Genomic DNA, 23,366 nt, shown 5'->3' with positions numbered 1-23,366 from the left:
CCTACCCCGACAGCATTCTCCCTGGGAATTTTTCCAGTTTCTGGATGAAGTCTGCTAGTGGTTTAAAAATCAGCTTGATTATAAGTCCCACAGCCACTGGATCCCCAAGGGATCCAGTCTCCATTAGTGAAGGAGGGCGAAAATCTCAAATTAAGCTAATTGTTTCTGCAACCCACCTTTTCTACCCTTCCGATCTCATTTTTATAACCCAGATTGTTCGCCCAATGTCCAACAGGTAAATCTGGTTCTCCACCTGGAAGAGTCAGTAGCATGTCTTCCAAAAATTATGATTCTAAATGTCATGAGCTTCCTGTTACATTTTGGTTCTGGTTCTGCAGGGGTATTTTATGGGGCACTTCACCCCTTATATGGCTGACCTCTGCTTCCCTATGCTACACATCCAAATTCCGGCTGTCGTACCACCATTGAACAGGGGCAGGGAGATTTTTGTTTGAGATATAACTTAGTTCCTCACCTTGAGGTCAAAATCCTCAACTACAAACCTGAAAGGTAATGCAAATGTCCCAGACACAGAAGGGACCATAAATAAGCAAAGTCACAGGGTGGAATCCGAGACAGGCAGTCCCAGGGGAGGACATTTATTCTTGGCAATGACTTTTTTTTCACTATGGTCAGTACCCTAAGAGCTGAACCTTGAATGAAAGCTCCCTTCCACCTAATTACACATGGGATGGGTGGGGAAGTGTTTGGAAACTAGTCAGGTGGAAAGGTCTGAGGCTTGAGATACAGGATCTTATTCCAGTAACCAGTCTATGCCCCAGATATCCAGGCCCCTTGGCGGTTTCCTCTGGCCAGGCGAGAAGACGAAGAACGTGAATTTAGAGCACAGCGTAATGTCTTCAAAGGCTGGATCCAAGCAGAGGGGGTGGGAAAGCAACGTGCCCCCTGAGGACAGTGATCCCCCCGTGTGACATCACCAATAGAGAGGGCTAAGCAGGAGGAACTTCACTCCTGTATCCATGTGAAAAATTATGTTTACTCTGACATTCCCTGCCACTGACTCAGTGTTTGAGTCCTCGCCTCCAAACTCCTATGTTGAAACCTTAATCCCAGGAGGATGGTATCTGGAGGTAGGGCCCTTGGAAGGTAATAAGGCCATGGAGGTGGGGTCCTCATGATGGGATGAGTGCCCTTAGAAAACGAAGCCAGAGAGTTAGCAAGTAAAGATACACAAGAAGTCAGCCATCTACAGCCTGGAAGAATGGCCTCACCAGAATCTGGCTGTGCGGCGACTTGATCTTAGACTTTCAGCCTCCAGAACCCTGAGAAACAAACCCTGAGAAAATTATGGTACTTTGTTACAGCAGCCCATGCTGACTCAGATACCCCTCAGGACAAGAGAGGACCTAGCCATGAGTAGGTAATGTGGGGGTTGGAACCCCCGTCCTGCCGGAGGGGAAGGGGCTGCTTGGTCCAAGAGCACAGGAAGCGGTCAGGCATCTGGGTTCTCTGCAGAAATGGCAAATCCAGTCCCCTGACGCCCTCTCTTGCAGACGGACTGACCCTCCAGTCTCCTTCTGTTGTCTTTGAAGGAGACAGCATAGATCTGATGTGCCAGAAGGAAGAGAACTGGAGGAAAATTCAGACTATGTCCTATTACAAGGACGGAAAAGATTTATAGCTGTCAAACAACGTCTCTAGCTTTTCTATCCCACGTGCAGCTTTGAGTGACAGTGGCAGCTATCACTGTTTTGCTACTGCTACAAAATTCTTCTTTCTGAAGTCAGAAGCTTCAAGAAGCATCAGGATTGAAGTCCAAGGTAAAACAAGACTGGAGCAGAGCAGGGTGGGTCCCTGGTGGGGACACCTGCCCCCACACCAGATGGGAACCAGAGCCCTGTGGTTTGACCGCAGGAGGGAGTCGTGATAGGTGACAAGTCTGGTCTGAATGCCTTATTTGCTGGGGTTGCTTTTGAGCAGGAACCATCCATCTCACTGCTTGGGGCTCTTGTGATCCTTCTCTCTAGAGCTGTTTCCACACCCTGTGCTCACTGTCAGCCCCTCCTGGCCCACCGAGGGGAGCCCAGTGACCCTGACCTGTGAGACGCAGCTTTCTCCACAGAGGTCAAATGCTCAGCTCCGATTTTGTTTCTTCAGAGATGGCAGAGCCCTGGGGTCTGGCTGGAGCAGCTCCCCAGAGCTCCGGGTCCCCGCCATGTGGACGGAGGACTCAGGGTCCTACTGGTGCCAGGCAGAGACAGTGATTCCCAGGGTCAGAAAACAGAGCCTCCAATCCCAGATTCACGTGCCCAGTAAGTATCATTGGGTCTGAACGTGGGGACAACAGGAGTCTGGCAGCTTCACTTCAGCTGCTCGTCTTTTGGGTTCTCTTGAAATTCCTGTCCTTGTGGAAAGTGGGATGTGAGCTAGAGAATGGGCATTTCATAAAAATAACAAATGGACAAAGCTCCTGTTAAAAACACAGAACCCAATGGAGTAAATGTGAAGATGGAATTGACTTTATTAAGCATTCATGAATCAGCAGGATCCTAGCTAGCAAGCAGAGAGATGCTCAGAGGAGTTGTAGGAAGTGGAAGTTTTTTATAGGCATGAGGTGGGGGAAGGGGGTTATTAGCAAAATAAAAGAGAGGATTTCTTCAGGCCAAGACATCATTTGCGGGAAGAGGAAACTTCAAGGTTTTTTTTGTTTGTTTTTTGTCTTATCACGCAGATGACCTCATTAGTGTGGATCAGGAAATTTCAGATTGATTTATAGAAGGTCACATTCCAGGGATAGGCTGAAACTGTAATTAAGTCTTAGTTTGATACCAGTGGGGGACAAATACTCCATTTTGGGCTCTTTTTCTTCTTTTTAAAACACTCCTTATAATCTTTCTCTTCTTTATTAAAGTCACATCCATCAGTCATATCTTCACTGATCACTTCATGCCTTGGTGTTTAGGAGTGGACTGGGACTTTACTCAGCAAAGCACCTGCTCTCCAGTGGCTCTGCAGATGGCCCCACATGCTGGCTTGCAGCACAAGTTGGTTTTATTAGAAGGCACCGTGGTGCTCCATTGTCGGGGGATAAATGAAGCATCAGAGAAAGCAGAAATCTGAGTGAACCAAGTGGCCAGAGGAGGGGTTGCAATTCTTGTGGACCCTTGAAACTGAGAATAATGGAGGAATTGTCATTGATATTGTTAGGGGGGACAGTGCCTTTTCTGAGGTAGGACTGATGCTACCAGGGACCCCTTCACTCTGTGCAGAAGGCACCACTCTGCACAGCGACTCCTCCCCCCAGAAATGTTTTACTGTCCATGGGGCAGATGACCCATCACACATTCTTTAGTGATCCCATGAAATTAAGCAGGAAGGGGGTTGGGACATGCAGTATCTGCATCCACATTCTTCAAGAGTAATCACCGCAGATTCCCTACCTTGGTGTCCTTATAATGGATTACATGAGCCCTACCCGTATTCCCACTTCAAGCATTAGAGTGAGGCCAGTCACAGCCTGGTCCCAGAGCCCTCTGAAGTCAGCTACTCACCTGTCATATTCCATCTGTCTAGGAGTGCCCATCTCTAATGTAAGCTTAGAGATGTGGGCCCCCAGGGACCCGGTGATCGAAGATGGGGATCTGATCCTCCTCTGCTCAGTGGCCGAAGGCACAGGAAACATCACATTCTCCTGGCACAGAGAGGACACAGGAACCAGTGTGGGAAGGAAGACCCATAGTTCCCTGTCAGCGGAGCTGGAGGTCCCAGCCATGCAGGAGGGTGACGCCGGCCGCTATTACTGCATAGCTGACAATGGCCATGACCCCATCCAGAGCAAGCTGCTAAGTATCCGTGTGAGAAGTGAGTCAGCGCTGTGGAGCACCAATGGCAACTGGAGTGTGGGTCACCCCCGCAAGTTAGACTGCGGACATCCTTCTTTCCAGGGAAGGGAATATAAAGGGGGCTGGACTGGCATTAGGAAAATACAAGCTGAGAATGACGAATGACCATGTCTTTAGACAGTAGCCCAGACTTGATATTCCCCCAAATTTCTAAAGACATGATTAAGAATCTTAGAGACACACACTGACCAAGGGTCAGGTCCTTCGCTGAGGTCCTAGTCTGGGGTCTGGGTGTCTACGATGGCCTCACAAACCTTCTCCATTGGCTCCCTGTCTCCCTCAGGTCCAGTGTCCCGCCCCGTCCTCACCCTCAGGGAGCCAGGGGCCCGGGCCGTGGTGGTGGGGGACATGGTGGAACTTCACTGTGAAGCCCAGAGGGGCTCTCCCCCGATCCTGTACCAGTTTTATCACGAGAATGTCACCCTGGGGAACAGCTCGGCCCCCTCTGGAGGAGGAGTGTCCCTCAACCTCTCTCTGACCACAGAACATTCTGGAAACTACTCCTGTGAGGCTGACAATGGCCTGGGGGCCCAGCGCAGTGAGGCGGTACCACTCAACGTCACAGGTGGGTTGATGGTTCCTGGATACAGGAGCATTATGATCAATGGCTCTGCCCCAGCAGTCTTCACTGGTACCATATGGGGGTTTTGGAAGGTGGGTGGAGGTCCAGGTGATGCCTGCTGTGTGGGGGAGGCTGGAGAAGGTGATCTCAGTGCCTGGCTGCTTCTCTTCTCTCCACACCAACCTGGAAAGTACACATTATAATTAGATAACATGTGAACTTATATTAACCATTCCTGCAGAGTATTAGACCAGGATTCCAGGACCCAAGCCTTGACCCTCTAAGGCTGATGCACTGGTGTCTTCCCTCAGGGACCGGTGGCTACAGAAGAGACCATGTCACAGCCAGATTTCTCGGGGTGCTGTGTGGTGGCCTCGGTTTTATAAGTACTGCTCTGCTCTTTTATTACTGGTCCCACAAGATCTCAGGTTGGATATCTACCGTTTGTTTTGATTGCCTTTTATTGCTGTGAACTTTTCCATTACTGATACAGATTGGATTTGAGAAAAAAAGAAAGAAAGAAAACCTCCCCAAATCTATGAATTCTTTTTACACGTCATGATTTTCTGAGGTTTCATGCAGTGGACAAGGCTGCCATATTTTAGAATATGTCATGTCCCCGCTGTGCGTAGATTAAAACCATTTACACAGTCCTTCATGCTTGCCTTTTAAATAAAAATGTCCAATCATTAAATCATCTAATAACCTTCAACAGACATAATCAGTTTACATGCAGTGGAGTGAAACATAATAAATAGCTGGATTTAAAGGAATGAAAACAATTTAGTACATTTTCTCCTTTATTTATCGATTTCTTATTAGTTACCTACTCATGGCAAGAGCATGACTCCTCTTTGAATTCTTGGGTGTCTCATATGGGTCACGTGGGGCATCTTCATGCACACGTGATGGCTGGAGCTGGCCGGAGGGTGGGACCTTGACTGGGACTCTGAGCTAGAACACACACAACCTCTCAGTGTGGCCTGGACCCCCTCGCGGCATGATGCTGCCGGGTACTCAAACATCTTACATGCTGCCTTCCGCTTCAAAAGTAAGTGTGAAAGCAAACCTGCAACGTCTTTTTCCAACTAATTTCAGATGACTTGGTTTCATCAGGTGCCTAACAAACTGGCCCGGATGCAGGGGGAGGGAGCACAGTCTCCACCTCCAAATGGAGGTCTCAGTGTCAAAGAATTTACAGCCATGTTTTTAAAATTTCCACACAAACCACTACACATTCCAGTCCATGCCTCCCCGCCCCACCAGACTTCCTGAAGCTCTGGCCCCCGGGCCACCCTGTCTTAGGATTTAGCAAGTGCCCCACAGGACCAGCAGTTCCAGAGCCAGGCCTCTCTCCCAGAGCCTCGTAGTTCTTCCCTAGCCTATCACTTCTTCAACACTATAAATAGACTTCCACAAATATTTTTGTCCAATATTTCCAGTTCTCAGAAGAAAGGTCTGTTCAATTTCTTCTTCTGTCATCACTGGAAGCATGAAAGCACAAGCTTCACTAACCAACACTCCCATAAAGCTGCTGTGTTTTCAGCATGACAGTATCTCTGTATTATTTGTAAGAACAGGAATTTTGAGGACTCCTCTAAGTGATATCTCCTACTGACCCCTACTAGTATTCTCCTAGCCAAGACATGTGACCAACGACCAACTATTACAACTGTTACGTATGGCAAGCTTACACATATTATCTGTAATTATACAAAATAATTTTTAAGTGTGTATTATGGTCCAGGTTTAACAATCTTGGGGAAGTTAAGTGGGCTACCTTGTTCATACAGCCACTAGGAGGCACAGCTAACACGGAGTCCGCACTGGTCTGGCCACAAAGCCTCAAGCCTGCCTAGAACTGACCTTAATGATTCTCCTCTTGCACATTTCCCGCACCCCACCCCCTTCAGTGAGGCGTCATTTATTAATCTCTAAGATACAGGACAAGCACTGGGCACAACAGAAATGCAACATAAACTTTTAAACTCTTGCAAAATGCTTCCTTAGATCTATCAACTACCACAAGGTGAAAGAAATTTTGGAAACTCATCAGATAGTGCAAATGTAATTCAGTTTTTTCAAGTCCAATGGAAGTTATATTTTTTAAACAGACTATCTAAAACTAAGGAATTGTGATTTTTTTCTTTTATTATAGGTTTTAATTGATAAAAATATATGGATATGAAGAGACAGGTTGTTTGTTAACATAAAATAATTTCTAATTCATTCATTGTGATGAATTTTCTCACTTTTCAAGTTACATACCGATATACTGTTGATTCAAATACAGAAACAATCTACAAAGCAATAAAACATTTACTTGCTCCTTTTCAGTTTTTACACAAATTATTTTTTTTTTGTGTCTAATTATATGCTCAAGTGCCTCTAGTATCTTACCTGGATAAGCTTGTCAGGTTCCTGGTTTTGAGGGAAACTTTTCTAGTATTCCTTTGCTATGTAACATATTCAAATACCCCTTTTAGTGAAGTTCCAGCGTTCTTATTTTATTAAGACTATTTCTCAGAAGCAACTTTTAATTTTTGCTAATACCTCATTAGAATCTGTGAGGTAATCCTATATTTCTCTTTTCAGCTATTAAATCAACTAAGTATAATATACCAGAATACCTAATATTGACTAATCTTTGCATTCTTTGTAAAAATCCAATTTTAGTGATGCATTTTTAACATAAACTAGCGTTCTTTTGAACTTTTTTTTTCATTAATAGTAATGTTGACATTTGCCAGGTTTGTTGTTATTATGATCTTTTCTGCCTTTTGTATTCACCATTACAAAGGAAGCTCAACATTTTCCTTCTTTTTGTATGTCTTTTGTGCTCTGGGATAGTTTATGTAATTATCTGTTGTCTCAAGATTTCCTGGCGCTCCCCTGTGGAAGCTGCGGCTGGTGGGTTTTGGGGGAGCGGGTCCTTGACAGCTGTCGCCATCTCTGCTCTTCTAACTAATCTTGTGAGAGGCATTGCTATTGCTCACGGCCACTCAGCCCTCCTTTACCCCCGGGCGCAGGGACAGTTAGTTTCCCTGTCTCCTCGAAGCGAGACGCGGTCAGTGAAATGCCGGCCGCTTGCGTTGGTTCCCGGCAGAAGCATTTAGGAGCGAGGCGTTGATGTCCCGATGTCCTTCCCACGCGCTGGTGCTCATGCAAACGCGTGCTGGGTTGACAATGTCACCAGATGGTATGGCCCCCAGCAGCAGCCTCGGTCCCTGAGTGACTCCGTTCCCTAGTGACAGAACCCACCCGCAGATTTTTGACAGGTCTCAGCACAAGTGGGGAATTTACAAATCTTTGCTGCTGCAAGGCCCTGCAAACTGAGGTTGGTTTGTTAATGTAGCAGAACACACTCCACCCTGACTGCCACACTCTGTCCACAGTTTCTTTATCTTCTGGGGACTTTTCCTAGAAAATCATCTGTTTTATCCAGGCTCCTAAATTTGCTTACTTGGAATCGAGTGAAGTAGTGTCCTGTAATTCTTCCAGCTTCCCCATGGTTGCACTTGTCCCTCTGTGCCTTCTCCTTTCACGTTCATGAGCGGCATCGAAAAAGGAGTGTCCAGCCTTTCGATTCAAAAGTGAAGCTGCTAGAATGATTTATTTGATCTACCAGTTTGCTTTCTAATTCTGAAATTTCTGCTTTTATCTTCATTAAGTTGCTGCATTCTGTTCTTGTTAGTCTCATTCTTTAGAACAAACTGGACATTCAATATATTTGCTTTCCTTTGTCTTATATATTTATATATGTATTTAGTAGCTTAAGACTTAATTTCCTTAAATGTGTATGTTATAGATATATCTAGACTTCTTCACAGTTCTGTTATGAATTTCCAGTTACACTAAGATCAGAGAAGGTCGTTTATACCATACTCATTTTTAAGAATATTTTTGAAGTTTTCTTCAGGAGCCAAGATATCATCAATTTTTGTTATTGTGAAAAAGTGCTTAGGAAGAAGACTAAGGTCCATTTTAAAAATACTGTATTCAGGAAGGAGTTGCTAGAATCACATACACTGATTTCATACTGTTTGAAAATGTGCATCCCTCACCTTATGGTTGAATGACTGTTTGGCTTGGTAGAAAATCCTGAGATCCCTCTTCCTTTCCTTGAAGAAAATCGTTTAGTTCTCCCTTCTCTAACACTGTCCCCCCAAAACTGATGAAGTTAGAGCTCTGGATGTACTACTAGGCAATATTTTTCATGATTGCTGAGCTGCATCTAAACTGGAAGGGCTCTGAGTTGGGTTATAAATGCTCGATGGGTAGCACAAATGAGCACACCCCCAAGTGCAACACAGCTCTTGAGACTGATCATGTCCCTCGTAGTGGCGTCTGCTCCCAGCCATGTGGACTTGTCCCCTGAGCTGTTACTGAAGGACCAGGAAAGAGCTCCTTGACCACTGGTGACGCAGCTGACAAATCCATGCTGATATGCTGTGTTTCTTGCTCTGCATCTCTCTGTAAAGCTAAATGGTGCAAAGGAGAGCCCCGTGGGTCTTATGAATATCAACATCGAGCCTGACCCCAAGACCACTGCTTTAGAGCGGGGGTTGCAAATATCAAAACATTTAAAAAGTGAGAATGTTCCACCTGAACAAGGAGAGCAGTCATCAGCAGTTAACATATACTTTGCAATAATTGAAAGAGCGATAAAAAATCCAGAAACAGTGACCCATGCCTGTGGGGTTTGCCATTTGAAGTGGCATGTTAGATCAGTGGGGAAAAATAATGGATTGTCCAGCTAACAGTGCTGGAGAAAATAAGTAGTCATCAGGACACAACACAATTGGATCCCTACTCTGAATCTTATATCCTACCAGTGACAACACGTGGTTAAGTCAGGGGAAAGTTTTAAGAGATAAGGTCATTTCCCCTAAAATGAATGTTCCTTCATCTGCTTTTCAGGAGGACACTCTGTCACTCATGCACCCAGGTGAGAACTTTTCCTATTCAAAGTGGGAACTCTAGAGAACTTCCCCACTCACGATTTTCAATAGTTACTGCTCCTTCTGCTTGTACAGGTCACACAGTATCTTTCTATGATACTCAGCCATGTCTGTATTCATTACATTTATGCCATCAGAGTGCTGACTCTGGGTGGCCCACATGACAAGGTGTTGTCTTGCATACGATTCAAGATTTCTAAATTATGAATTTACATATTCAAGATTATTTATGGAGTACTTACAATGTATGAGTAAGTTCTTGTTAGACTTTTAAGGGTGTGAAAATATGCATAAAATGGAGTTTATTTCCACAGGGGGCATATTGTTTTATGGAGAATATATGACACATACAATATACAAAAAAGAGAGATAAACTGATGAGCAAGAAGCAGATGAAGTTCTAGGAGAGCTTATAAGAGAAAAAAATTAAATCTCAGGCAATATCATTCTCCTATTTATAACTTCTGAAAAAGCGAAAGATGAGGAATAGAACATTTTTGCCAGATCAGAGTGGTTATCCTATTAATAAAGAACTTTGTGATTCTGTGGCCTATCTCTGGCTGCCCACCTGAAAGACCACAGCCCGAGAATCTAGACCAAGGGCCATCAAATCACCCAAGCCAAGTGCCATGTCTGCTTGGCTTCTCCCACACTCTTCCCAGCCTGCCTTCTCTCTGTGCTCACTCTTGCCCTGGAGACTATCATGTAGTTAGTTTGCTTTCTCTCAGAGATGCTTCCAGCACAAACCCTCAGGAGCCCACCCACTCCAACTCACTCTCAGACATGGAGGAGATGCAACCAGAGTATGTCAATGGTGAGTCTCCCCACTGGAAGGGGCTCCGGGACTCCGGGCGAGAAGGAAGAGAAGGCAGGTGAAAAAGGCCGTGAGGTGGTCTGCACGCCCTGACCCCACGAGGCCCAGTCTCAGTAAATGACCCCCAGAATCATGTTGGGGTTGGGAGGACAGTCACAAAGCAGGGGTCTGGGAAGGCACATATGACGTTTGAACGCTTGTCCATGGACAACTTTGAACCATGTCTTTTCCCTGCACTGGGCCCTGTAGGTGGGGTGTGGTTTATTCCCAAGTCTGGAGCACGCAGCCACCAGAAGACTCAGGTGAGAAACTGCGAAGTGGTTCTTGTCAGATGCATCTTCCCAAGAAAGGGGCACCCTGTGTGCAATAGAGGCTTTCATACATCATTTGACCTTGATATGCAATCTGTAGATCCAAGAGGGAGCAAGAGATATTTGCAGGCCGGTTCTCATGGAGAAGCTGAATTACAAAACAAAACAAAACAAAACAAAACAAAAACAGATGGTCAGTTGAGAATAGACATTAAGGAGAATCTGGGCTACAAGGCAAAGGGATAACATCAAATCAGGTAAGACTGAGAATATCTGAAGTATGGTATGTAAGGTCCAGGAGGAATTGTCCCAGTTGAGGGGGGTCATTGCCAGGCTCCTTTGAAAGGACCTGCCGTCTGGAGATGCCATGGCAGGGGTCGCTGAACACATTCGCCTAATCTAGAGAATTTGCCCTTTGATGTGTAGCCTTGCAAGAATTGAGGCAGTGGTTCTTGAGAAGGGCAGAGTCATGTCCTTCAAGCTGCTTCTCCAGTGCCCTTGAAGCTGCAACCTTCAACCACGCCCTCTGCTCCGTGCTCCTGGCTGCTTCTGCTGGAGCCAGGGGCCACTGGCAGCTTGGCGGGTTTCCTGGGAAAGGGTCACCCAGCTGCGCTCCTCTGAGCCACGGAAGCTGGGTCCTCGGCCAGCCTTGCTTAGAGCTGTACCACCGCAGCCTGCAGAGAACCAATGACCCTGTCATTCTCCTTCCCTGCCTGGGACCAGCCCAGCAAAACCGAAAAGGTACAGTCATTCCATCGCACGCTTATCCTCCAGGCCCTCCAGGTGTTGATGTGTTGCCAAGGGCAGGAGGGGGATTGAATTCCACTCACCTGTGGTCATTATATGAGTGACATAAAGGGGTGACAGGAGAATGAGCCTGGACAGAATATTGTCAATAATCCATGGAAACTGCATCAAAGAGAGGACAGGCGTTGTTCAACAAGGGTTGGTAGAGGGCTTAGAGCTTGGGTGGGCTTAGAAGGACTGCAGGGTGGACAACATTAAGTCATGGACTTACAGAAGAACAAGAGAAGCTGGAAACCACACATTAAGCATCGCCATCCTGTGCCCTGGAGCACTGTTGGGGAATGAGGTCTAAGTGGAAACCCAAGAGCTCAGTAATATTTCTTTCCTCCACAGCAAACACCAGGACCATTCTGGAGAACAAGGTGAGCTGGACCCCTGGAGAATTCCTTCCCCATCTTGCTCCCCACCAGCCGTGTTCCTTCTCTTCCTTCAACTGTGCATCTCTCCTAGGACTCCCATGTCACCTACTCTGACGTGAAGGAGAGCACTCAGAGGAACTAGGGGGCAGAACACCAGCAAGGACGGAACAGCACTAAGGGCTGCAAAAAACTTGATAAAAATGCCCAACCCTCATGATGTCTCACAGATAGAATGTGCTCCAGGGGCTGAGCAGGCCAGCTGGGTCATCATTTTGGTTCTCATCATGTTCTTTCCCAATGTATTCTTCCATTCATTCAATATTTATTGAACTGTTACTGCACCCCAGAGGCTGGGCACAGCGATTATCTTTGTTATTTTCTCTTTTTTTAATTTTTAACTTAAATTCAATTTAGTTAACATAGAGTGTATTATTAGTTTCAGAGAGTTTAGTGATTCATCAGTTGTGTATAACACCCAGGGCTCATTGCATCACGTGCCCTCCTTAATACCCATCACCCAGTTACCCCCATCCCCCACCCCCCTCCCCTCCAGCAACCCTCAGTTTGTTTCCTAGACTTAAAGAGTCTCTTATGGTTTTCTCCCTCTCTGTTTTTATCTTATTTTATTTTTCCTTCCCTTCCCCTATGTTCATCTATTTTGTTTCTTAAATTCCACATATGAGGGGCGCCTCGGTGGCTCAGTTTGGTTGAGCGACTGCCTTCGGCTCAGGTCATGATCCCAAGGTCCTGGGATCGAGCCCCGCATCGGGCTCCCTGCTCAGCGGGGAGCCTGCTTCTCCCTCTCCCACTCCTCCTGCTTGTATCCCTCTCTCGCTGTGTCTCTCTCTCTCTCTCTGTCAAATAAATAAATAAAATCTTTTTAAAAAATTCCACATATGAGTGAAATCATATGGTATTTGCTTCAAAGTTCAAAGAGTTGAGGAAGAATAATAAACATGAGAGACAAGGTTTCACCTACACCTGCTCTGAGGTGATGTGAACAGAATCCATTTCCGGGCTTCTCTTTGTCTTCCAAACTGGGACTTTGTTATCTTTTGTCACATACAGACATCTCAAGTTTTAAATAAATCCTCTCTTGCTCTTGTGAGAACTTTAGGGTTGAGTTTGTGGGAAGGAAGAGCAGCTTGAGCCAGTTTGCCATATTTGTCCATTCTTGAACGCTTGGTTTATACATTAATCCGCATTGATTTAAAAGTAACAAGGGTATTTATATCTTCTTGAAATGCTAAATGTTTTACATCCATTGGCACAATCATGCAAGGAGTAAGATCACAGCCTTTGGGAACCCCTGCCCAGGGTGGAGTCCCAACCCCTTCCCCCACTAATTGTATAGTCTTGAACAAACTGCTTAACCTCCATGCACCTCAGGTTCTTCACCTTTAAATGGGGAAAACCACTTGTCAAATATTCATAAATCACATGGAACAATGTCTGGCATATAAGTAGCACTAAATAAGTATTCATTAAATAAACTATGCATAATTATCACTTAGCCTCAAACTTAGTACAAAAAAGTTCAAAAAGTTGAGTAATAAGAATCTCTAACAAAATGACTATCAAATGCCACTATCAGAATTTTTAACACTTTGATTAACATCTTGTATAATCCACTCCCCTGCTAAAGATAGGTCACCAATGGGAAGGACAGAGGTGACTGTGGGCTTAGGTTTGGTCATTAATCTACACAGAGATAATTTGGAGTCTTTTATAAACTATACACAACAAATTTGAAGTTTATCAGAAAAAAATAATTACGAATAGCTATAATTATTATTTAAAGTTTTATATTGAAATAATTATACCCCCTTAGCAAGACCACCTAACTTCTGGACTACAAGCATCAGGGACTGAGAGTTAGCAAATCCCAACAATCTAATTGTTATAGGGTGAGGTAATCTCAGCCCTACAGTTAATGCTGGTACCACCTTAGCAGTGACAAACCCCTCCTAGCTGTTCTTTACACCAAACCATCCCTGGGGGATATATACACTCTCATTATTAATAGTAACTTTGGCATTAAAACTTCTAGGGGAACATATCAAAACTGTGTACAGGGACATAGGTAACCTGATGTATCTCTGCTCAGCCTCCCACTAAGCCATCTCAAATCACCCTTATCCATTACAAGTTACTTATCTACCTATTTCTGGCTTGCCATAACTGGTGGGAAATTATAGGTGATCAAGAATCCTTCCTTGTTTCCGAGGTCTGTTCTGATGGCTAAGTAGCCAGTGGCCACTCTCATCCGTAGATGGGGACAGTCTAAGAGCTGACACTTAATGCTCCTCTCGTCCACACACTTCACACGCATGCATATGACCCGAATATTCTGCCGTTTGAGGGCTACCACCTGGAGTTGAGAGAAGCCACAAAAACCTATGGATTTTAATATATAAGATAATGTATCTTCATTGTAGAAAATTTAGAAATACAGACAATGAAAGAGACAGCTATTAAACTCACTCATACTTCCATCATTCAGACAATTGTACTATTATTTCAATGTCCATTAGCCAGAGTATTTTCTATGGATGTGCTCCCATGTACATAAGTATGTGATTTTAAAGGAATAGTAACTGTAACCTGTTTTTATTTTTTTTTAAATTGTGATGTTTTCATGCCATTCAGTGTTCAAAGACCTTTGTAGTGTTGCTTGGTATGTTTGGATAAATAGTAACTTGTTTTGTAAATTACTTATTTGGGGGCCATTATCATATTGACAATTACTCACCATGATAAACAGTGTTGCAATGAGTATCCTTGCTTCTAAGTCAATAATTTGGTTAGTATTACAGTTTAGAGAGATTAAGACCTAATACTCTACTCAGAATCAGACAATAACTTGGCAGGATTTCTCCCAAGAAACCTGAGTGATTGTGGGAAGCATCCCTCAGCTTACTGTGTGCTACCATCACAACACAGAAGTGAAGGAGAAAAAGCAGTCTCCATTGCTCCCGCCTTCTTTGTGAGGAAACAGAGATCAAGCCCTGGAGGAGGTTCTTGCTTCTTTGCTTTCTCTTCATACAAAACATCCTGAAGAGCAGCTTCGAGTTCCTGCCTCCTGGGACTCTTGCAAGACCCCCTCGGGCCAGCTGCTGAGAGTCTCTTCTCCAAAGGCTGAATGAGGAGGCCCTCATGCTGCTGTACGAGGTGCTCCGTACTACAGGTATGTGGGGAGCGGGACAACAGGAATGAGACAGGGAAGCAAGAGGATGGAGACCCAGCATGGGAGCATCCCTGGGGCCGTCGCGCAGCTCAAGCCTCCGGCCAATGCCTAGCAGCCAGTCTGGGTCTCCACAGCCAGTCCAGTCTCCGGAGATCTTTGGGAACACCCCAGTATCTGGAGATCTTTGGGAACACCCTAGTTTCCAAGAGTCTGTAGAAGTGGTGCATCTCAATTTCTATCAGGGAAAATGAGAGTCCCTCTTAGTCATAAATTTCTCTTCTGATCGTATGGGAAAGTTTGTAAATGATGTAATTGGGATTTTTTTTTTTTTCAGCACTAAACCCTCCTTTCCTCCTTTGTGCATGTAAAGTACAAGACTGGGATGCAGAACAGTGGGGAAGATGCAGCCTGTGGGGAGACGTGGAGAGCAGGAGGCCAGAGCAGGACAGAGAGGAGAGGAGGGTGGAGGGGGCAGAGGCCTGGGCATCACGGAGCAGCAGAGCCATGCTCAGGCTGGGGCACAGGCCCCTGGGCCCCTGGGTCCCTGGGCCCCGCACTTGCTGTTCTGGGCAGTGAGCACTTGGGTAGTTTCCCTGCTGCTCCATCTCGTGGGTTCTGAGAAATGCTGTCCTTCTGGCCAGTTCAGGAGACACACAGATTCTGCCCCAGACACCCGAGGTTGAGGCTTGCTCCCCGTGCAGGTCCCAGGCCACTGCTGGCATGTGGCATCTGTGCAGTGGACAGATGCCAATCAGCTGTCTGAAGCTCTCTGATTCTTGACCCTTTCTATCAGGTACTCATCACTGGTGCTCTCTGGCCTGGTTCTAGCTCACACACCTCTTTGTTTCACTAGTTATTTGGGGTTTTTTTCCCCCATTAAAAACTTTCCATTTGTGGACAAGACGGCTTCAGGCTCTTCCTCCTAATCTGTACCTTGGAAATACATGAACAAGAGGAAGGTTGGTGCCTATCAAAACCTTACATGAAATATCCTAAATATGGGACACACAGATGCAGGGAAGCAGAAGCTGCTTGGGGAGGAAAAAGTAGACTGGAGGGTGGAGTGCTCTCTGGATGAGACCTTTGCTCCCCAACATTGTTCCGAAGGGATCCCTGCCCGACCCCATGGGTCCCTTGTCCCGCCAGCAGGGTCTGGGCCCCAGGGGAGCCCAGCCGTCTTGGGCCACAGATTTAACAGCAGGTGCAGGTGAGTTGCTGGGCCCCTGAGAACTCCTGTCTCCCAACTCCACCCACAGTGCCAGGACTGTGACCATCACTGAGAGTGGCAGAGACGTCTTGGGACAGAACAGTGACTAGGGCAGAAGCACAGAGACATGCACCGTGGGTGGGTGAGCAGGGAAGGACATGGTGGGCTCCCTCCCCTCCACGCCCCCTGAACACATCTGTGCACAGTTCAAGAATAGCCAAGTCAAGACCATAAACGTGGAAATTATAAAATCAGAATAAGTAACTGGCAGGTGGATGAATTTACACATAGAATAATACTGAGGAACAAGAGAGTAACCTGGAAGATCAGAAAAACTCCCCTGGAAATACCAAAATGGGGTAGAGAAACGGAAAGTCAAGGGAAACAGTCTGGGTGCTAGTTGCTCAGGTGTCCCTGTGTGTAACATCCATGCTACAGGCACAGATAAAAGAGAAGAAAATCTGGGGGAAAATAACCAAGGATCTTACATGAGCAGAGAAAAGAAAGATTTCACATTAAAAGTGTCACAATTTGCTGAGCTGAATGGATCGTGAGAGCCAAACATCACAGCAGATGAGTGTCAGAGACCAAGGGACAATTCCGAAATATTCAAGAGGGTAAAACATTGTAAGTCACAGCAATTAGATTGACTTCCTACTTCCTCACAATAACAATAAACATGAGAAGTCAATGGAAAATAGTATTTTCAAAGTGGAACCTCTAATTTCATGTCTAGCTGCCCTTTCCTTTAATTCTGAGGATGAATATGATCGTCTCTGGTGTAACAGGCCTCCGTATTTTATACACACGCACACACCACACACCACACGTGCATACCATACACACACACACACCACACACCACACGTGCATACCATACACACACACACACCACACAAAACACACACACCACACATACATACACACACCCCACAGACACCCTACATGCTATACACATACAAAACACACACACAGACACACACCCCACACATAAACACCATACACACCACACATCGCACAAACACCCCACACACTATACACACCACATGTACACATACCCCACAGACACACACAAACACACACACCTGTCAAGACATTCTTAGAGGAAGTGCTCCATTGAGCCGAGAAATACATTCAGAGGTATGCCAGAAGATACGAAAAGTAAGTTTGATTAATTAAATAGTAAAATTTTGCTGTTTATTTACTTTTTATTAATTCAAAGTGCATTTGTTAAATGCTCACTGTGTGCCAGTCCCTAGGAGTGTGAAGTTTACTAAAACACAGTCTCTAACCTCAGGTCTCATGGGGAAGACAGAACTTTTTAAAAATTATAAAACCCGCAAGAAAAACAAACATGCCTGCCGTGTCCCCACGACAGGGGAAGAGATAGAAGGGATTTTATTCTGCATCCCAAAGCAGGAGTAAGCTCTCTCCTCTGATTCCAAGCTCTTTCATTTCTCCTAAAAATACTTGGGTCAGGGAAGGTTCACCTGGACACTCAGGTTGGACAAAAGACAGGCAGGGATTCACCTACTGAACAAAGAAAGTACAGGTATTTCAAGCAAAAGCAAGTACAAATGAACAGGGCCAGAAAGAGCAGTTCCAAAAAAAACATGTTTCCCAGTCGCTAGAGGGCCATGTATGAAAACAGTAAAAGGAAATGTCAGGGAAAACATTTTAGTAGGAACCAGGGTGCTGTAAACAATCTATTTTTAAGTATCAGGCTTCAAAGGCAAGGTCCTTATGCTTAAAACACAGCTGTTTAAGACAGGACACAATTATGAGTACTCAGTTTTCTCTGAGCCTGACTTAGAGCAAATAATCTGTTGTTTATTTTTAAAATTCTTTTCTCTTGGTGATTTAGAGGGACTATTTTCAAACTACTATAGATATTTTATAAGTAATATCTGGCAGTTCCGTCACCAGTTGAATATATTCTGTTGCACAATAAACCACATCTTTCAGCAAGAAAAAAAAAACACTAAATTTGAGTGAAGACATCACCCAATGAATTAGGACACAACCAAAGTTTGCTTTAAATATTTCTTTGGAGGAGGGGACACCAACCTTCTACTCAGCACAGAGAAACCGTTTTATAGTCTTGAGGTTTTCCTTTTTTTTTTTTTTTTTTTTTTTACAGTTATCAGGCCATGAATCCGTAGGGAATGGGTTCCCGCTGCTCAGGCTCCTTTCCATGGTTCTCACAGGGTGCGTCTCTGGGTGGGACAGATTAGCTCAAATGGAACCACGTACCCGAGTACCTTTCTCTTCGGCTTCCTTCTCTTTCTGATCATTTTCCTTCACACGCTTCAGGAAGCTAGCTCGGCATTTTGAGTGCTTAATACACTCACTGGGCACATTAATTCTCTTGGCAGGAAACCTGCCCTTAACTTGTGTGTTTACAATGATGCGCACAGCATGCTGGGTGACACACAGACTCTTCCAGATCTGCCACAGTGTTACCTTTCTTGTGGATTTGCACTTATGTGGCCAAAGGAACGACTCCACATTTTCTGAGAGGCTTAGAGAGGCTATAGCAGGTGCCTCTCCTCTTTCCCTTTGTGTTGGTCATTTTGGCGAATTACTGGAAGATGGCAGATGTGGCTGAAATTTTGTTGCTTAAATAAGCAACTGCTAAATAATAGGAAAAAAATAAATTTTAAAATTTTATTACTTAAACTCTAGACTCTGATAGCATGATGGAAGGGTGGGAAGGGGTTGTTTCAAAAAATATGAATGAGTGTTGTTAGTCATCTTAGTAGTTAGTCATGAGCCCCAGGAAACAGAAGCAGAGTGTGTGACTTTCAGGGCAGCCTGTCCCTGGGCCACAGCCACCACAGAAAGGATGGCCATGTCCCTGTGCACACTGGACTGGGCAAAGCTGCCAGGATGTCTTCACCAAGGACTATAAGTAAAAGGGCTATTCATAAAATTTTATTTGGAAACAGAATCTTAGAATGGACTGAAACGTACCAGCCCAGCCTCAGCCAACACTGAGACCGCTGCAGAGGAGGGCAGTTTGGAAGCAAGTACTGGGGATCAAGTGCACACTCAGATGTTTGGGGAGAAGTGGAACACCACAGCAGTCTGCACGGAGGCTGTCGGGGAAGATGAGCTTGCGTGTGCACGGAAGATGATTTTTGATTCATGCTTCTTGGCTCACACTGGGGAGGTGCGGACAGCTCAACTCAAGACAGGGTACCAGCAGGAGCACATCAGCCTGGGCTGTGCTGAGAATCTTGACATCTCTGGGCTCCAGGGTGCTTGGTGCTGAGTTAGCAGGGCTGGCGGCATGGCTAACAAATGAATTTTGAAACCACAAAGTCCTGAGTAACCCAGAGAAACTTTGCTTGGCTTCAAGACTTATCAAGTCCAGCTTCACGCAGAAGTGAAAGTGGGGCAGAGTTTGGTGGCTCCATTTACCAGAAGGTGAATAAGAATTGGGTCTCCACGCTGTGAATTGTGCAAGACTGTTGAATCACAGATCAGTACTTCTGAAACAAATAATGCAATATATGTTAAGAAAAAAGAAGAAGAAGAAGATAGCAGGAGGGGAAGAATGAAGGGGAGTAAGTCAGAGGGGGAGACGAACCATGAGAGACGATGGACTCTGAAAAACAAACTGAGGTTTCTAGAGGGGAGGGGGTTGGGGGCATGGGTTAGCCTGGTGATGGGTATTAAGGAGGGCACATTCTGCGTGGAGCACTGGGTGTTATGCACAAACAATGAATCATGGAACACTACATCAAAAACTAATGATGTATGGTGATTAACATAACAATAAAAAATTAAAAAAAAAAGAATTGGGTCTCCAGATTAAAGATGCTTCATCTCAGTGGTGTTACCTTTCAGAGGTACAATTCCAAAAAAAGTCCTTTCAGCTAGCTATAGGGATCTGGGATAAAGATCAGAATGCAAAAAGCTTTGGAGGCCGTTATGCCCTGTGGCAATATGGGGCGGGGGTGGAAAGCCTATGGGGAAATGCTGGTAAGGGACTGAGTTGAAATTGAGGTAGCCTTGTAAGGCTGGCAACAAAAATCAAAATCTAGTGTCTGTGAGCCTCTGGGAACCACCCTCCCTTTTGGGTTGGGACCTCAAAGGGCCCCACTGCCCGAGTAAATGGTGAACTGGAAGTAGGCTACCCCTCCTACAAATGGGTGCCTGGCTTCAGCTCATTTGGTGGCTGGAAGGCCACCATGCTTGGATGTGGGTTAAGATGATCTTGTACTGGGGCACCTGGGTGGCTCAATGGGTTAAGCATTTGCCTTCAGCTCAGGTGGTGATCCTGGGGTCTTGGGACCTAGGTCTGTGTCAGGCTCCCTGCTCAGAAGGAAGTCTGCTTCTCCCTCTGCCCCTGTAACCCCCACTCATGCTCTGTCTCTCTCTCTCTCTCTTTCTAATAAATACATAAAATATTTTTTAAAAAGATGATCTTGTACTGCTAGTGCCTCCAGAACACTGACTTTTCCAAAATAGATTTTTAGCAACTAAATATGCTTGGGAAAAAATTAAATCAACTTAGGCTTCAAGTTAATTCTATAAATTAATTTCCAAATGCAGTAAGCATACAAAGACAGGCTCACAAGGAAACGACACCATGAGTCACCATCCGAACAAGTAATGAGAGACAGGTCCCACACATGGTTGGCTGATCAGGACAAAAGAAGAGAGAAGGCACCGATAACCAATATCTGCAATGAAGAACGCGCCATGATTATATATTCTGAACCTATTAAAAATTAAAATAAGATAATACATCATTTTAGTAAAAAAGAAAATTAGACGAAATGGACAGTTCCCAGAAAAATTAACACTTTTTTCCAGGAAGAAATATTGAAAAATAAACTGAAAAAGACACCAGGAGAGAAAGAACACATGACCAGTGCTGTAATTAACTAATTAATTAATTGGTTTAAAACTTTCAACAAAGAAAATTCCAGGCCCAGAGTGTGTTGCTGGCAATTCTACCAAGTATTTTGAAAGACATAATGTCAATTGACACAAACGCCTGCAAATATTTGAAAAAGGTAATGTAGTTTGTGAGTCATTTTATGAAGCAAGCACAATTTTTATCACATTTGTTGCCCTTTTCTCTAAGAACTGGTGTAATGCTTTGCAGGTTTTTAGGGATCCTATCTCATTTCTCTTTGTGTCTCCGACAGCAGCTATGGGATGTTCCTGAAAGTTGATGGCTGTGCTCACAAATGCTTCACCAGAACCAGCTCTGCTCCTGCGTGTATCCTCCTGGCACCACTGTTGGGCAGTGCTGGGCAATTTTCCCCAAGACACAGGGGGGAAAATGTTAATTAAATAACACCAATGTCATTTGGCATCCCAGGGTGACAATTTGCTTCTAATTACATTTTCCATCCCAAATTCAGTCCAGTAAGCTGTTCAGAGGTTCTACAGTGAGATTTAAGAGTACCCTAAGATCCTCTAATAGTAAAATTAAAACATCCAGATGTCATAAATTGTGCTATAAAACTCCTTCCCTTGTTAATATCCCTAGGAAGAAAGTCAGGTTCAAAGATTAGATCCCCTTGTCAGAAGAATTCCAAAAAAAAACAAAATCAAAATAAACCAAACCCTGATATCACATTTTCTTTTCTGAGTCAAAAGTCTAAAGAAATGAAAGTCACCCCTTACCCCGATTTCTGTTCCTGCTCGACCTCAGCTAAGAAGAGGTTCTCAGTGTCTGGGTGGAGCCGAGGCCGTTGGAGCAGGACTGTTCCCGGAGAACTGAATACTTCCTTCCAGGACTGTAGAAGTTGTGTTAATGCAGTGCCAAGACTCTCATGAGCCACACACGGTTTTAATGATTTCAAAGAACTAATAGGATTCAGAGATGACCCCAGCAGAGGGCCCCGGCCCCACACCCACTGGATTTTAAGAGGCCAGCCCCCCAGCCCGGAGCACGTGCACCAAGCAGACTCACACCCCAGAACCTGTGTTTAAGGTCTCCAAAGACCCTAACAGAGACCCAGTCACATATGACGGAAGGAGGGGAGATAAATTCTCTGTTTGGCGTCAGTAGGATGCCAGTCAGTTGGTGGCAATTAACATAAACTCAGTTGAGACACCCTTCCAGCAAAAGGTTAATGTTGGTGCCAAACATTTACTATCTTGGGGGTGGGTGGAAACCACCCGTTTTGTACCTTCTCTTAGCTTTCACTTCCCCTCCGAGGTGCGTGTGACACTGCGGTTCTGGACGGAGTGGGGTCTGAGTGACACAGCATCTGTAGTCTCCAGCAAGTAGATAGACTGCTCTTTGAGGGACAGCTCTGGCCTGACAAGCCTGCCTGGTTCACTGGGTCCCCACCCTTGTTCCAGGCGGAAGATGTATCTGGAAACGAAACAGCTCTGTGTGATCTGAAACTTACACCTCAACCAGTCCGTCCAGTAAGACTCGACCCTTCCCACATGGGCACCCCAGGAACCTGACCTTCCCCCCACTTTTAATTTCATAAATTTGTCAGTCACTTTCTCAGAGGGCACAGGCAAGCCCAGCGTGCCCATTTATAATAACCACATAACCTTGAACCTTACCCATTAATTCTCTAAATACTTTTACTTGTGAGCCTAGGGAACACCACAGGGATTCAGGCGTGATCCTCCAGGGTGCATCGTGGGCCTTAATGCAGGGTGGAGTTTGGGGTGGCTGAGAGAGGAGCCTTTCTAGGCCTGACACGAGCAATTGGGAGCTAGATGATTACTGGTGCACTGTAGCATACAAGGAAACTTAGAGCGAAAAACTGTTCCAGCCACCAGTGAGTGGAACAGCTCCAGTGCCGTCAAAGCTTCAGAGGGTTCTACTTTCTCTAAAGGATGCTGCACAGCTGAAGCTGTGACTGCTTCGGAAAGCTCCTCGGGTGCCCGTGGGCCTTTGTGGAGCCGCTCCTGCAGCCCCCAAGTCTCCATTTCTGGGCAGCCCTCGTGGTCATCCCTGTGCCCACTGCCCTCACTTAAACCCCAGCTCTCTTGAGGCCCCTGATGAGGCTATGGAACCCTTTCCTTGTTGCTTATCCATGAGGTTAGTCCTGCCCTGTGGAAACATCCACCAGCCTATTTAAGAAGGCACCACAAGCCGATGTCACCCAGCAAGGTCACAAAACCATAGGCTCATGGCTGTGAGCTCAGTCAGGTTAGAAAGGTGGTCCAGGAGGAGCCTCATGCCTGTGCAAATGCCCTGCTCTGACCACATCCAAGCGCTGAAAGCCCACCTCATCGATACGCTGCTCTTTTGTTTTTATTTCTGTTATATTTAAGCCTATGGCTCCAATTTTTGTGTCCCTGAGA

The 23,366-nt window shown here is 45.3% G+C and overlaps 1 protein-coding gene and 1 long non-coding RNA gene across 4 annotated transcripts; one reads left to right on the top strand and one right to left on the bottom strand.

The window, feature by feature from the left end:
* Window positions 1-224: 224 nt before the first annotated feature.
* Window positions 225-11,819, top strand: FCRL2 (Fc receptor like 2). Its single transcript, XM_073888238.1, is given in 11 exon segments — window positions 225-235; window positions 1,477-1,781; window positions 1,989-2,273; window positions 3,535-3,822; window positions 4,147-4,428; window positions 4,737-4,853; window positions 9,346-9,373; window positions 10,115-10,204; window positions 10,450-10,502; window positions 11,652-11,680; window positions 11,769-11,819. Coding segments are annotated over 11 exon segments (1,539 nt in total).
* Window positions 11,820-17,267: 5,448 nt separating this feature from the next.
* LOC112814962 (uncharacterized) lies at window positions 17,268-22,375 on the bottom strand. Of its 3 annotated transcripts, XR_003205901.2 has the most exons (5): window positions 22,226-22,375; window positions 21,717-21,829; window positions 20,654-20,761; window positions 19,044-19,564; window positions 17,268-18,704 (listed from the first exon to the last, which is right to left on the bottom strand). It is a non-coding gene; the product is annotated as an uncharacterized lncRNA (long non-coding RNA). The 3 variants fall into 3 exon arrangements; XR_003205900.2 differs by lacking the exon at window positions 22,226-22,375 and having other exon boundaries at window positions 21,717-22,186; XR_012376852.1 differs by lacking the exons at window positions 20,654-20,761; window positions 22,226-22,375 and having other exon boundaries at window positions 21,717-22,186.
* Between the last annotated feature and the right edge of the window lie 991 nt (window positions 22,376-23,366).

Source organism: Callorhinus ursinus, unplaced genomic scaffold (assembly GCF_003265705.2).
Source record: "Callorhinus ursinus isolate GAN/ISIS: 27379988/994484 unplaced genomic scaffold, GSC_fseal_2.0 scaffold88, whole genome shotgun sequence".
In the NCBI taxonomy this organism is placed as follows: domain Eukaryota; kingdom Metazoa; phylum Chordata; class Mammalia; order Carnivora; family Otariidae; genus Callorhinus; species Callorhinus ursinus.
Note: the sequence above shows the minus strand (reverse complement) of the source record. Positions and strands in the feature narration are given on the sequence as shown.